This window comes from Solenopsis invicta, chromosome 10, assembly GCF_016802725.1.
Source record: "Solenopsis invicta isolate M01_SB chromosome 10, UNIL_Sinv_3.0, whole genome shotgun sequence".
NCBI lineage: Eukaryota > Metazoa > Arthropoda > Insecta > Hymenoptera > Formicidae > Solenopsis > Solenopsis invicta.
Window position 1 is genome coordinate 5,540,197 of NC_052673.1, and position 14,303 is coordinate 5,554,499.

A 14,303-nucleotide genomic window follows, 5' to 3' on the forward strand; every position below is an offset into this window, starting at 1 on the left:
CATTGTTTTTAATTGCCGAATTCTCTTTAACTTTATAAAATATGAAATAATTGCAAACTTTATATTACTATATAAAACACAATGTCGGACCATTTTATGTAAAAGATTAATAAAATGATGCTTACATAGTAAATAAAACGTAGTAAACAAAAATTTGTCCGTTGAAATTTGCGGAAATAATATTGTTATGTGTTGGCATTTGAAGATTTTGATTAGCGAAGCGTCGTAATGCGCAGAAAAAAGAAAAGTTACTGAGCAACATAGAAAGATAGTTCTGTTCTTTAGATTTTGCTTACATCTCGAGGTCTGTATTGCCGCTTCTTGGTAATGTGTGATTACCTTTTGATAATCATATTTCCTGACACTAAAAGGGTAACAAAGACATAAATTTTGAATTAAATTAAGTTTACATTATATTAATTGATGCCTATTTTACTTTTCCCGACTTCAGCAAAAAGATTTTTGTAACAGCTTTTTTTATTTTTAACGAACCTTAGAAAATAAGTTTACTTTAGAAGGTAAATACTTAACAATTATTAAATCTGATAACTCATTAATTTACAGGTTCCTAATCTAGAGCAGCTGTCACAAAACGAATTTAATACACTCTACAATAAAACTGTTCGTCAGAACATTCTCCGAAATTATTATTCTAATAATTTGAGCAGTGAGCCCAGTCAAAATTACGCTCAGATTGCTGACAACCAACAGCAACAAAAGAGTATCATCGACAAGAATCAATCTGTTCAAGAATACGATTGCGACTTTAGCTCTTATCTGAAACAGCCGCCGACTTATAATCCTCCGCCACCTCCTCCTTCGACTCGAAGCCTGCTTAATTCTGGTCAGAACGATTATGTACAGAGTCCCGCAAGCAAGTGTAACCTGAGTGGACTCTCCAATTCACTACAAGCTGAGGCTTCTACGTCGACTAGAAATGCATTAACGACGCTGAATGATTTTGCTGCTGCTAAGGTGAATCTGTTACAAATAAATCAACACTCAATTGGCACTAGTCCACCACTCACCGCAGCCTCTCAGCAATTGGTGATGTCATTGAATGACGAATTTAGAGCTAGTAAAGTTATGAAGGTGCAGAAAGAGACTACAGACGCATCGCAGCAGGAGATATTAGCCGCGCTACAGGCAACTGGTTGGGACACGAATCAAGCCACTAAGCAAATTACAAAGGACAGGCAGGCCAAACTTGAGAGTCTTATGAAGTGCGTATCTTGAAATTTTTTGCAAATTAATTTATTTTTAAAATGTTTAAATTTAAACAGAAAAATATTAAATGTATTGCCAAGGAAAAGTATTTCATGTATTTCCTTTTTTTTTAAAAATGGTTAATTTTAATCCTTAAACACATAAGTGGGTCTGGGACACCTTCTCGAAAAACTTTACTTTTGTGCTATTTTATTTAGTTAAGCAATAAAGTTGGTCAATTTTAGCAGTCGATAGAGGAGATTTCAAACTTTTTTCCACCTAGCCCGAATCTTTTTTCTTAATCCGTCTTCACACAGTAAGCGATCAAAAATCTAGGGGAATTTTTAATATGTGTTTAAGGGTTAATAAAGAGTATTTTTTTGATAATTTTTAAAATGTTTATCATAAAGGAGGCTAAAATTGGTTCCAACCAGAAACTTAAAAAACTAATTCTAGTGTTTTTTGATGTATATGAAAGAGAAAAATAATATTTATAATGCCAGAAAGTACAGGGAAAACGATAAAATGTCATACAAAATATTATATACGTGACTTTATGTTTTCATTTTTTTTTTTTTTTTTTTTTATATGATTAGACTTGTATATTTTATATGTATTTATGCACCATTTTAAGATGAATTTGCATATAGACTTATACAGGCTGATTCAGGTTGCTCGCAATAGCCGGCACGTATTCCTCATGAAAAATTGAGTTGCAAATGTTAATAGCAAAATGTTAAAGAGACAATAGTTTTTAAATGGTGAGCATTTGAATGTATCCGTAGGGCGTCATGTTCATGCCGGCAAGGGTGACGCAATCAAGCGGCCGGCTGGACACTTTGACGAGTATCGTTAAACGGCACGGTGCCAAACTTCAAGTATTGTAAAGATTCCGTGAAATTTCTATTAACATCTTGAGTTTAGTTTAATTGACAAGAAGTAATGTCAATTGCACATTTTTTGCACTCATATAAATAAAATCTACAATTTTTAAAACATTTAAAATGTAATTAAAAATTTTTTATGTAATTTATAGTAACAATACATATAGCTTATTTTATTTTTGTTTATTTATTGTTTACCTCGATTTTTTCATTATACTTCTCACTTTCTCTCTCATATTGTAATTTGGATTTTTGTTTATTTTATTTTTTAATTATGGAATATTTATATTAAATGCAAATTTTAAACGTAAATTTTTTCTAATATTATTTTTGATAGAACTTTTGACAAAAAAGTTTTAGAAATGTTTATCGACTGAAGCTTTTAATATTAATTGATCAGATAACTTAATTAATATTGACTTTATTTATTAAATTATTTGTTTACATATAAAATGTATTTTAAAAACATATTTTTTACTTATGTAAATGTTTTAACGAATTTGCAATTGACATTACTTCTTGTCAATTAAATTAAACTCAAGATGTTAACAGAGATTTTACGGAACCTTTACAATACTTGAAGTTTGACACCGTATCGTTTAACGGCACCCGTCAAAGCGTCCGGTCGGCCACTTGGTTGTGCCGCCTTTGACGGCGCGAACATCACGCCTTATGATTGGATATTTTTGAACGCTCACCATTTAAAAACTATTGACTCCTCAACATTTTGCTATTAACATCTTTGACTTAATTTTTTATGAGGATTATAGAACTCCGGATCTGCTAGTGATGCCTTTTGGAACTTGTACTTCCTCAGCATTGATTATATTGTCAGGTATAAATTGCTTGATTTGATCTATAATTAAGCAATCAAGATCAGCCTTGAACTTATTGATTCTTAACTGTAGTGTTATTTTAATTTTTTTATTTGTTTGTGTAGACATTTCTCCCAAACCATAAACTGGAATACGAGCGACAGACTGTTTGAAAACCAATTTTTTAGCAACTGCTAGTCACGAAGCAGGACTAAGACCCGTTGTCTAACAAGGCTCTGCAAAACACTTTGTTGCCTTTGCTATCTGTTACCTTTACTATGGCTGTTGCAAGCAACACCTATCTGTTTTGCTTGCGTGACTTATAGACATTGCTAGTATTTTTCCCTCCTTTGTGTCTTCGCTCTATCGCAGATTCCGTTTTCTTGATTGACGCTTGCTGCAGATGAAGCAACGTGTTATGCTAGTTGCTGCATTTGCAACATGATCTTACATTACAATACTTAGCTTGATATAATGCACCCTTTAAGCAATTGGCTTCATAAAAAAAAAAATAAAATAAAATATTCTGAAAATTATTTCAAATATTCTTTATACTTATAAAATGCTATTAATCACATTAAAACATTATTGTTTAAAGTAAAAAGATATTTGATCGATAATATAACTACACAAATCCAAACAAGAAGGCCTTCTGCGGTCGTAGCTAGATCTTAGTGTTTTATATTTGTGTGATTTTATATACTTTCTCAGATTTAATCAAATTGCGCGTCGTTACTATCCGGTGATAACACAGCTTTTAGATTGAATAAGAAAATTAGTAACATTGTTTTATTAGATTAATCTAATAATAACACAGGCACATAATATAAAAAAAACAGTGTCATGTCTGAAAGACTACACCAATGTATCCTTATGTATTTTGACGCCCTGACCGAATATGACCTCAGAATTGCTCCATCAGATCAAGATTTTTTTACAATCAAAAAATTGCTAAACTTAAAATTACTATTTAACCCGGTAAAAAAAAATCCTGACTTGATGGAGCAATTGTGAAGTCATATTCGGTTTTAGGGCGTCAAAATACATAGGGGTGTAGTCTCTCGGACATAACACTTTTTTATTTTGTGTGCTTGTGTAATTAATACTGACTAGTATCTAAACCCTCCTCTCCCTTTGAAAAAATTATAAAGAATTTATTGCGAAAAATATCACCTCAGCCAGAATTCGAACCTGCGACTTCCCGAATTTCCGATACGAGTGTCTTAGCCAACTTGAGTGAGGCTGTGATGATATTGTTATGCCCACTTTTCGGCTGAGCTTGAGAAGCTGCTCGAAGGAAGATCGATTGATTTGATAAAAGAAGCGCGGCCGGTTTTTGTTCTGTTTTGGGACGCGGAGCTGTCAAGCGATATTTAAATAATTTCGCTACGAATTAATTGTACATAGCGGGCATAGCAATATTTTTTGCAATATTTGATTATGTGTAAGAACGCTTTCGAAGCGTATGACTTTTAAAGTAGAAAGATATTAGACCGATAATGTAACAATACAAATGTAAACAAGAAAATCTTTGCGGTCTTGGCTAAATCTTAGTGCTTTATATTTATTTAGAGAAAGTATATAAAGTCACACGAATAAATATAAAGCACTAACAAGGAAACACAGGGAAGTATCCGCCTCAGATTAAAACGAGCTTTTAATATCTTGTAGTACAGATAAAAATAAGGGACAAGTATTTTTTTATACGTGTCTATACGCACTTTAAAAGGGTGAAACACCTCTTTGAAGAAAATCGATTTTTTTTTTTTTTTTAAGCGTATACCGTCGAAACTATAAGAGATAGAAAAAAATGTTTTAAATGAAAGTTGAATGGATCGAAGAGTAATTTATAACAGCGAAAAAAAATTTTTTTTTTTTAATTTTTGTCAATACTTTTCTCCACCACTTACCTATTTTTTTCAAAATTTTTATTTCTTTTGTAAGCAAATTAAAGCTTATTTTATTACAAATTTAACGGTATATGATAAAGTTACGATACAACATTCCCATTTTCCAAAAATAATTAAAAACTTTTTTATACGCACGGTACGCGTAAACGTCCGCGCGTTTCTGCGCAACGGAAGTGACTCCCTCTGATTTTGACGTGCTTTTAATATGTTGTACAGATTAAAATAAGGGTATTTTTTTACGCGTGCTTTAATACACTTTTAAGGGTGAAACACCCTTTTGAAGAAAATCGGGGTTTTTCTTTCGAAGCGTGTATCGTCGAAACTATAAGAGATAGAGAAAAATGTTCTCAATGAAAGTTGAATGCATGTTTTTCTCGCATAAGATGAAAAAAAAAACATTTCGAGGACAGTCTGTGTCTAACATGAAAACGCAGACATCGAGAAAAACATTTACTACAAAATAAAACGACGCTACACTGAAGAATAATAACAATTACGGTGTTGTAAGACATTAATTTCTTGTCTAGAAAATAATATGTAATTAATATAAGTTAAACATTTATTTACTGGTCTACATGATTTGACTAGAATATTTGTTCTCTTCAACATTTTACACATAAGGAGACTTGGATTACAAAAAATTATTACACATTCCATACCTTCACTATCTAACGCCAGCTCATCAACTAACAACAAGAGAGTTACGTATGTAACTTTTGAATCTATACATGTTAATACTGCCGAGACGTAAATATTCTATTTTAAGATAGGAAATGACCCAAAGTGCACGCGCCAGTAGCGTGGTTATGCATGTTTCTACACTAATCGAATAATTTAATAAACACAGTAATTGAATTGTATAAATGCAGTATAAAAGATGAAATTTCTAACTAATTTTTGAATGGTAAATATATCGAATAGGGGAGTCTGCCCCGATGACCTTGACCTTGACATATGTTGTCAAGGTCATGACCCTGAGTAACGCCCAACAAGTTTTAGCCGTCGCTCGCCCTTCGTTAAAAAGTTATAATCATAAAAAGTTTATTAAAATTAAGAGCGACAACTACACATATACTCACATATATTCACATATATTCACATATATTTACATATACACATAAAAATGTAGTACCGAGAACGCGTGGGCGGGGGAGGGGCTCCGCCTCTCCCCCTGCACCCCCTCCCCATATTTTTCCTAACCCAACCTAATTCCTAATTCTATTTTAGTTTAATTTTAAATCTAATATTGTAACGTGGTCAATTGGATATCCTTGGCCAAATTACAACTAAAATAAGGGTAGGTTAAGTTAGAAAAAATACGGAGGGTGGTGCAGGGGGTGGGGCGGAGCCCCTCCCCCGCCTACGCTTTCTCTGTACTACACGTAAATATTTGAGTTTTTCAGAGTTTTTTTACCAATTTTAGTTTTATATACATATTTTATTCATCAATATTATTACTAAGTGGATACATATCTTTCATAATTTTAAAAAATGCGTGAAGTTGCATGTTTGCGTATTGAGTATCCGACTACAACTAAACACAAGGAATATCGTCAAAATACATATGAAACGGGCCATCGACGTTCCACGCGGAATGAAGCTGATCTTACAAGCTATTAGTACTGTTCCACGCAGTGTGCGTGTGCGTGTGCATGTGCGCGCGTAACTTAACCCATAATTTAAAATCTAATATTATTACAAATTTCGACAAAAATAGGGGTAGGTTGGGTTAGAAAAAATACGGGGAGGGGTGCAGGGGGAGGGGCGGAGCCCCTCTCCCGCCCACGCGTTCTCTGTACCATACGAGGTGTGTTCAAAAAGTATCGCGAATTTTGAATTTTCGCGGGTTACGTATATTCGAATTTCGATCTTTTTGTGGCGTTATGTTGGTACTCATGTCTCTCACTTATGCCGACAAGCTCGGCCATTTTGAATGTTCACTTAATTGTTGACAACTGCTTTGCTTGCACGTGTTTTGGATCGTCTTCGATTTTTACCTATTCAAAAAAATGGATCAAAGGACCTGTATCAAATTTTGTGTGAAAAACGAAATTAAGTGCGCGGATGCATTCCGAATGTTGACTGTGGCATACGGAGAAGCTACCTTGGACCGAAGCAACGTTTATCGGTGGTACAAAATGTTCTCAGAAGGCCGAGAAGATGTGAACGACGAAGAGCGTGCCGGACGCCCGAGCACTTCAACAACAGACGAAAAAATTAATGAAGTGGAGAAAATGGTATTGGCCAATCGTCGAATCACCGTTAGAGAAGTTGCTGAGGACCTAAACATATCGATTGGCTTGTGCCATTCGATTTTTATCAATGATTTGGGCATGAGACGGGTCGCCGCAAAATTCGTACCAAACGCCCCTGCTCACACATCGTTGCTTGTGCGCGACTTTTTGGCCAAAAACAACACACTAATGATGCCGCAGCCACCGTATTCCCCAGATCTGGCCCCCTGTGACTTTTTCTTGTTCCCTAAACTGAAGAGGCCCATGAAAGGACGACGTTACGCTACGTTTGACGAGATAAAGACGGCATCGAAGGAGGAGCTGAACAAGATAAAAAAAAAATGATTTTTTGAAGTGCTTCGAAGATTGGAAAAACCGTTGGCACAAGTGTATAATATCTCATGGGGATTACTTTGAAGGGGACAAAATAGATATTCATGAATAAATAAATAATTTTTGAAAAAACACAAAATTCGCGATACTTTTTGAACACACCTCGTATATGTGAGTATATGTGTAGTTATCGCTTTTAATTTTCATAAACTTTTTATGATTATAACTTTTTAACGAAGGGCTAAAACTTGTTGGGCGTTACTCAGGGTCATGACCTTGACAACATATGTCAAGGTCAAGGTCATCGGGGCAGCCTCCCCTATTCGATATATTTTGAACTAGTTTTATGTTAGTTCTTTTGTTGTTAGTTGATGAGCTGGCGTTAGATAGTGAAGATATGGAATGTGTGAGTAATAATTTTTTGTAATTAAAATTTTCTTATCTGTAAAATGTTGAAGAAAACAAATATTCTAGTCAAATCATGTAGACCAGTAAATAAATGTTTAACTTATATTAAAAACATTATTTTCTAAACAAGAATTTAATGTTTTACAACAGCGAAATTGTTGTTATTCTTCAGTGTCGTTTTATTTTGTAGTAAATGTTTTTCTCAATGTCTGCGTTTTTATGTTAAACACAGACTGTCCTCGAAATGTTTTTGTCATCTTATGCGAGAAAAACATGCATTCAACTTTCATTGAAAACATTTTTCTCTATCTTTTATAGTTTCGACGATACACGCTTCGAAAGAAAAAACCCGATTTTCTTCAAAAGGGTGTTTCATCCTTAAAAGTGTATTAAGGCACATGTAAAAAAAATACGTGTCCCTTATTTTAATCTGTACAACATATTAAAAGCACGTCAAAATCGGAGGGAGTCACTTCCGTTGCGCAGAAACGCGCGGACGTTTGCGCGTACCGTGCGTATAGAGAGGTTTTTAATTATTTTTGGAGAATGGGAATGTTGTATCGTAACTTTATCGTATACCGTTGAATTTGTAATAAAATAAGCTTTAATTTGCTTATAAAAAAAATAAATATTTTGAAAAAAATAGGTAAGTGGTGGGGAAAAGTATTAACAAAAATTAAAAAATAAAATTTTTTGTTGTTATAAATTACTCTTTGAGCCATTCAACTTTCATTTAAAACATTTTTCTCTATCTCTTATAGTTTTGACGGTATACGCTTTAAAAAAATCGATTTTTTTAAAGGGGTGTTTCACCCCCTTAAAGTGCGTATGGGCACGTATAAAAAAATACGTGTCCCTTATTTTTATCTGTACTACAACATATTAAAAGCTTGTTTTAATCTGAGGCGGACACTTCCCTGTGTTTCCTTGTAAGATCTAGCTACGACCGCGGAAGGCTTTCTTGTTTAGATTATTGTTTAAGGTTATTTTGCCGTAAAATTTATTTAATGATTGTTATATATATATAGATAACATTATAAGTTCAGTAATTGCGCATGATTGGACGTGACATCATTATTAGCTATTTTGGCGGATAGTTCGCAAGTTTGCAGTAAACCAAAACGCATTGTTTTGATTTTGTAATTCCGTCGTTATTAATAAAAAAACAAGAAATGTGTGACAGTGGTTTTGTGAAGGCGATTCAGATAATCTCCTTAAATAATCTTCGCAGCTGTATAAAGCTGATTTTTGTGAAAATTGTCGCCCATCGCATTTTATAATTTTGACCTTCTGTTTTTTTACTTTATCTTGCACCAGTAAAAAAATCTTTGTAGTTACGTTAATCGTTGTATTTTTCTAGTGAACGTGTTAGAAAGATTCGACTACAGATTTTTGACAAAAATAGATTCATGCGGATAGGAAAAAAAAAAGGAAGATAGAAAAAAATATAGTTAAAAAGTTTTTTTTTAATTGTTACCTAATTGTTTATTCTGAGTAAAACTTGAGATTAATGATTGAAAACCTTGTCCAGACGAGCCTTGGATTGAAAACATTATCAAGATAAGTTTTGGGTTCATTCGGATTGGATTCAAAGATTTAAATTGAATGACTTTTTTGGATTTATTCACATAGAACTTTGAATTGGTGCACGGATTGAAGAGGGTTACAAATTTGATTTGGTTTAGAACGGACACAGATTTTGGAATTGTTTGCAAAAATTTGTATTAAAATTTTATCCGAAACTTTTATCAGAGTTTCAAACTAGCAGAAAAAACAGGATTTATAACGTCTCTTTTCTTTCTGACATTTTGTGAATATGACAGATACGATGACAGACAGCAATTTTGAAGTTAAACATGACAGCACATATGATGTAACAGATGCGGCGACGGGATTAGTTAATTATCGATAGCTAATAATGACGTTATACGACATTTTCGCGCGAAAAAATCCATTTCAAATATAATATTTAATTTATTATTAAAATTATAAATATGCATGACATAATTTTTTACATATTTTTTTATAATGTACATGTTATAACATAACTGGCGATAATAATTTTAATGACATATTCTTTGGAAGATTTGAAGACGAAAATTCTAATACCAAAATATCGAGGCCATAGTAATTTAAAAATGGGAAAAGTTTAAAAATTATGTATGACAGAATTTTGAGCGTTTAGGGATGGTAGTGTGCTCAAGGCGCACTAAATCGAATGCTTTTAATAGTAATGAAATTATTGTAAAAATATGTAATAAAAGTTTTATTACGGACCTAATTTTGTTTGTTTATAATAAATATAAAATTAGATAAATAATATTTGCACGTAATAGTTTAATAATTTTAATAATTATGTCAATATTGATGTGTCAAATATCAAAATTGTTAAAATGTTAATTATTGTTTATTTAGTTTATACGATAAAAGTCTTTATGTAAAATTGGCCTACAAACATTACTAGAAATTGGATATTAATGTAGGTAGAATATATCCCTGGTAAAAATTATGGATAGAAATAGACAGAAAACGTATCCTATCCGTATCTGTCTGCTTTAGTATGCCTTTTTTAATTCGTAATTACAGACAGTAACCAATAGAATGTGTTTTGCAATCTATCGATTTCTATTTGTAAAAACGGATGGACAACTGCGAATTGTATCCGTTACTGTCTACAAATGCGTATATGCATCCTGTTCGTTTCTGGCTGCAATTGGATACATACGTATCCTGCCCGTTTCTGTCTGCAATTGGATAAATCCCTAACATGATATTGAATGAATATTTACAAATATACGCATAATATTTCGATGTTGTGCGTATGTTCGTATGATATCTAGAATATTCTAGAATATTTATACGATAGCTTGTGCTGTTAGGGATATGCATCCTGTCCGTTTCTGCCTGCAATTCGATACATACGCGTCCTCTCCGTTTCTGTCTGCAAATGCGTACACAAAAAAAATTGTTATTAAAAAATTTCTTTTGTTTTAAAAAATTAAAAACAAATACAATTTTAAGACTCTTATGAATAATATTTTAAATAAAACAAGACGAGTTAAGAAGCCGTGTTGGATGTTGTGCGTCAAAAACAAACAAATGCCAAATAAATGTAAACGTTTTGACCTTTAATAATTGGTCTTCTTCAGTACAAGAACTTAGATTCGAATATGAAAATGTGACATCCGCTTACAATTCGTGAATACGTCGGGAACGCCGTAGTCACTCGTGTTGTGACATTCTTATCAACCTCTTATAAGATATAGTTTTCGGAACTCATAGATCATGTTCCGAAAACGATATCTATTCACGGTCCTTGAGATTATTATTTAGACTACGGCGTTCCCGACATATTCACGAATTGTAAGCGGATGTTACATTTTCATATTCGAATCTAAGTTCTTGTACTGAAGAAGACCAATGATTAAAGGTCGAAACGTTTACATTTATTTGGCATTTGTTTGCTTTTGGCGCACAACATCCAGCACGGCTTGTCTTGTTTTATTTGAACTATTCTTTTGTTTTCTTAAAGATCTTATTATTCTTATTTTTATTATAGGTTAATATATTTAATATATTCTATTTTACTAATTACCATTACGCATTATTTTACAATTTTTGAAAACGCATTGGCGCGAGTGAGATTCAAACCTAAAATTTCGAGACAATAACCTAATACGCTAACACTGAGCTAATTGTACACTTGTGATATCGTTAATAAAAAGTTTATATTTGAAGTATAATTGATTAAAACAGGAAGAAACTTACGTGTTGAGTACCGCGCGAACACTCTCACTAGCCATTTGATTATTTAGCCTTAAATATTTTTAAAATAAACTACCCAGATAGCAATGCATTCTTGGCACGTAAAGAGATATTTGCTACTACAAATTTTTATTTGGTTGCAATCACGTTGCTATAATGAAGATGCTAATCCCTTCGTATTGGGCAACCTAAATGCTGTTGCAAGGAAACTGTTTTCCAGGCAACTGAAAATAGAGTACAAAACTTATTAATATAAAATTTTCAGTAACTTGTTATAAAGTCGTATACGCGACATGCGTTGCTGGTAATATCTTAAGCAGAATAATAGAATGCATATGCGGATTCTAAATCCGGGATCTCAGAGGGGTGCGGGGAAGAGGGGGAATATTTTGGGTCGCACGGGGGGACCTAACCGGAGATAAGGTCACGCGGGTGGACCAAACCGGTTGGGGAGGGGGAGGGGGATTAAACGGGGACACGCAGGTAAACCTAACCGGTAGTTCTGCGTAATCAATGTTTAAATAAACAGCGATAACGCGAGGACCATGTTCTTGACCGATGTTTAAATAAATTTGACACCTTTGAAATGTGCCGTGTGCGTAGGGTAAGGGGGGGGATTTTTAGGTTTTACGGGGAGGGGCTCTAACCGGAGACGATGTCACGCGGGTGGATCAAACCGGGGGGGGGGAGGGGGTTAATCGGGGACACGTGTATGAACCTAACCGATAGTTCTGCGTAATCAATGTTTAAATAAACAGTGATAACGATTTGAGGACCATGTTCTTGACCGAAACCCGGCACCTGACACCTTTGAAATGTGCCGCTTGGAGGCAACTGACCATTTAAAGTAAACATGGACCATGCACTTGTCTCTCTGTTTACATAAACTTAATAAATCACACCGCGAGGACGTGAGGATGACTGTACTTTTGAAATCGGAAATGTCTGTCATTACGAGGGGGAGGGATAAGCGATACGATTGCGAATATTTTGTGGGATGTGCGCGGTTATTTCCGCGGGGCCTGCCGCCGCCACCGCTCGCTATCCTCTAATAAATTTTTGATCAAGGTGGATTCAAGAGAGACAAAAGCGCCGAACAGCTCTTTTGGCTGTGTTAATGACGTGTTGAAATAATATTTAGATTTGTTTACGTGAGCTCTCTTTCGTACGCAACGCGGTTGCCGCCCAGTGGCATGTCTAATCTTGCAAGGTATCTTTCTTAGTAAAGATAAGCGCCGATAGTCCGGCTGTTGCACGTTGAAACAATATTTAGATGATGCAAGGAGAAAGCTTTAATATTTCGATCTATTAAACAAAACTCATGTTTTGGTTATAAGTTTGGCGAATGTATTATACGATCAGTTTCGATGTGGACACTGAATCAGTCGTAAGGGGCCGTCCATATATTACGTAAGCATAATTGGGGGAGGGGGGGGTCAGGCAAATTCTGACAAATACTGACATGGGGGAGGGGGGGGGTCATACACATTCTTACGTAAGATTTTTTATGTCTGTCCCCGGCGTGTATCTCCGGATGTTGAAGATGAGAAGGCGTCTCGAGGTGCTTTTTTCTCGCACCACATCTACTGATTTAACATTTGTAAACTGTAGCAAAATTTAAAAGTTTAAACGTTAATTAACGTTTAAAAATTACGTTGAACAAATAAAGACCGCTTAATTAGCAAACTCTAACTTAAATATAACTACTTAATCAAACTACACTGGGCAACAAAATTATCGCAACACTCATTTATATCAAAATTTCGCACAACTTCAAATAATCGTAACTTCGTTAAAAATTATCGTACTTGAAAAAATTTTTTTTTATTTTAAAGCTTAAAGTCTCTACTTTAAGATGCATTTGGCCAATTTTGAATTTCTTCTTTCCTCCTTCCGCCGTCTTTTTAAAAGTAAAGACATGTTTTGTCTCCGAACATTTGCAAAGTTTGACGCACTCCACGGAGTAGGACAAATTTTTTTCGCAAATGTCACAATAATCATCGTAAAATTTGGACTTTTCGCTGCAAATTAAAAAAAAAGAGGTTCGTACGATTTTTTTTTGAGGAGTTAGGATGTATCAAAGTTATGTATGCATTTTGGTCAGTTACCGTCAGCATTAGCATTACCCGATGTGCACCACGGGGAGGTTGCTGGTCGGATTTCGCACATCGTGTGTGTGTGTGTGTGTGTGTGTGTGTGTGTGTGTGTGTGTGTTACAGCAGAGATGAGGACCCCACGGTTCGTCACTTCCGCAGTATTTTATAACTCCAAACCCTCTCTGCTGTGTGTGTGTGTGTGTGTGTGTGTGTGTGTGTGTGTGTGTGTGTGAGTGTGTGTGTGTGTGTGTTACAGCAGAGATGAGGACCCCACGGTTCGTCACTTCCGCAGTATTTTATGACTCCAAACCCTCTCTGCTGTGTGTGTGTGTGTGTGTGTGTGTGCGCGCGCGCGTGCGCGTGTGTGTGTGTTGCATAAAAAATGTGGGTGCTCTCGCATTTAATATGAGGTATTCCCACCTCGTCTTCGAATGACTTCTTGTAAACGGTCATGCATATTAATGCATGACCTAATTGTGGCTTGAGGAATTTCGTGCCATATTTGCTGTAATATTGCTCCTAACTCCTGCAGATTTGTTGGTTGTCTCTCCACATCTCGCAATCTTCTTCCCATCATATCCCAGACATGTTCAATGGGATTCAAATCCGGGCTCATTGCTGGATGTGGTAACACCTCGATGTTGTTTTGTTC

At 34.7% G+C, this 14,303-nt stretch overlaps 1 protein-coding gene across 4 annotated transcripts in view; it reads left to right on the forward strand.

Moving 5' to 3' along the window:
- LOC105199766 overlaps positions 1-14,303 on the forward strand; it is a 116,877-nt gene that overhangs the window by 75,158 nt on the left and 27,416 nt on the right. For all 4 annotated transcript variants that reach the window (XR_003269380.2, XR_005575758.1, XM_026140284.2 and 1 more), the window contains exon 4: positions 565-1,223. Coding sequence is in view for 2 of the 4 variants with exons in the window: in XM_026140284.2 (XP_025996069.2) it covers positions 565-1,223 (659 nt within the window). In the remaining 2 variants the exon portion in view is untranslated. The remainder of the gene's footprint in view (positions 1-564; positions 1,224-14,303) is intronic.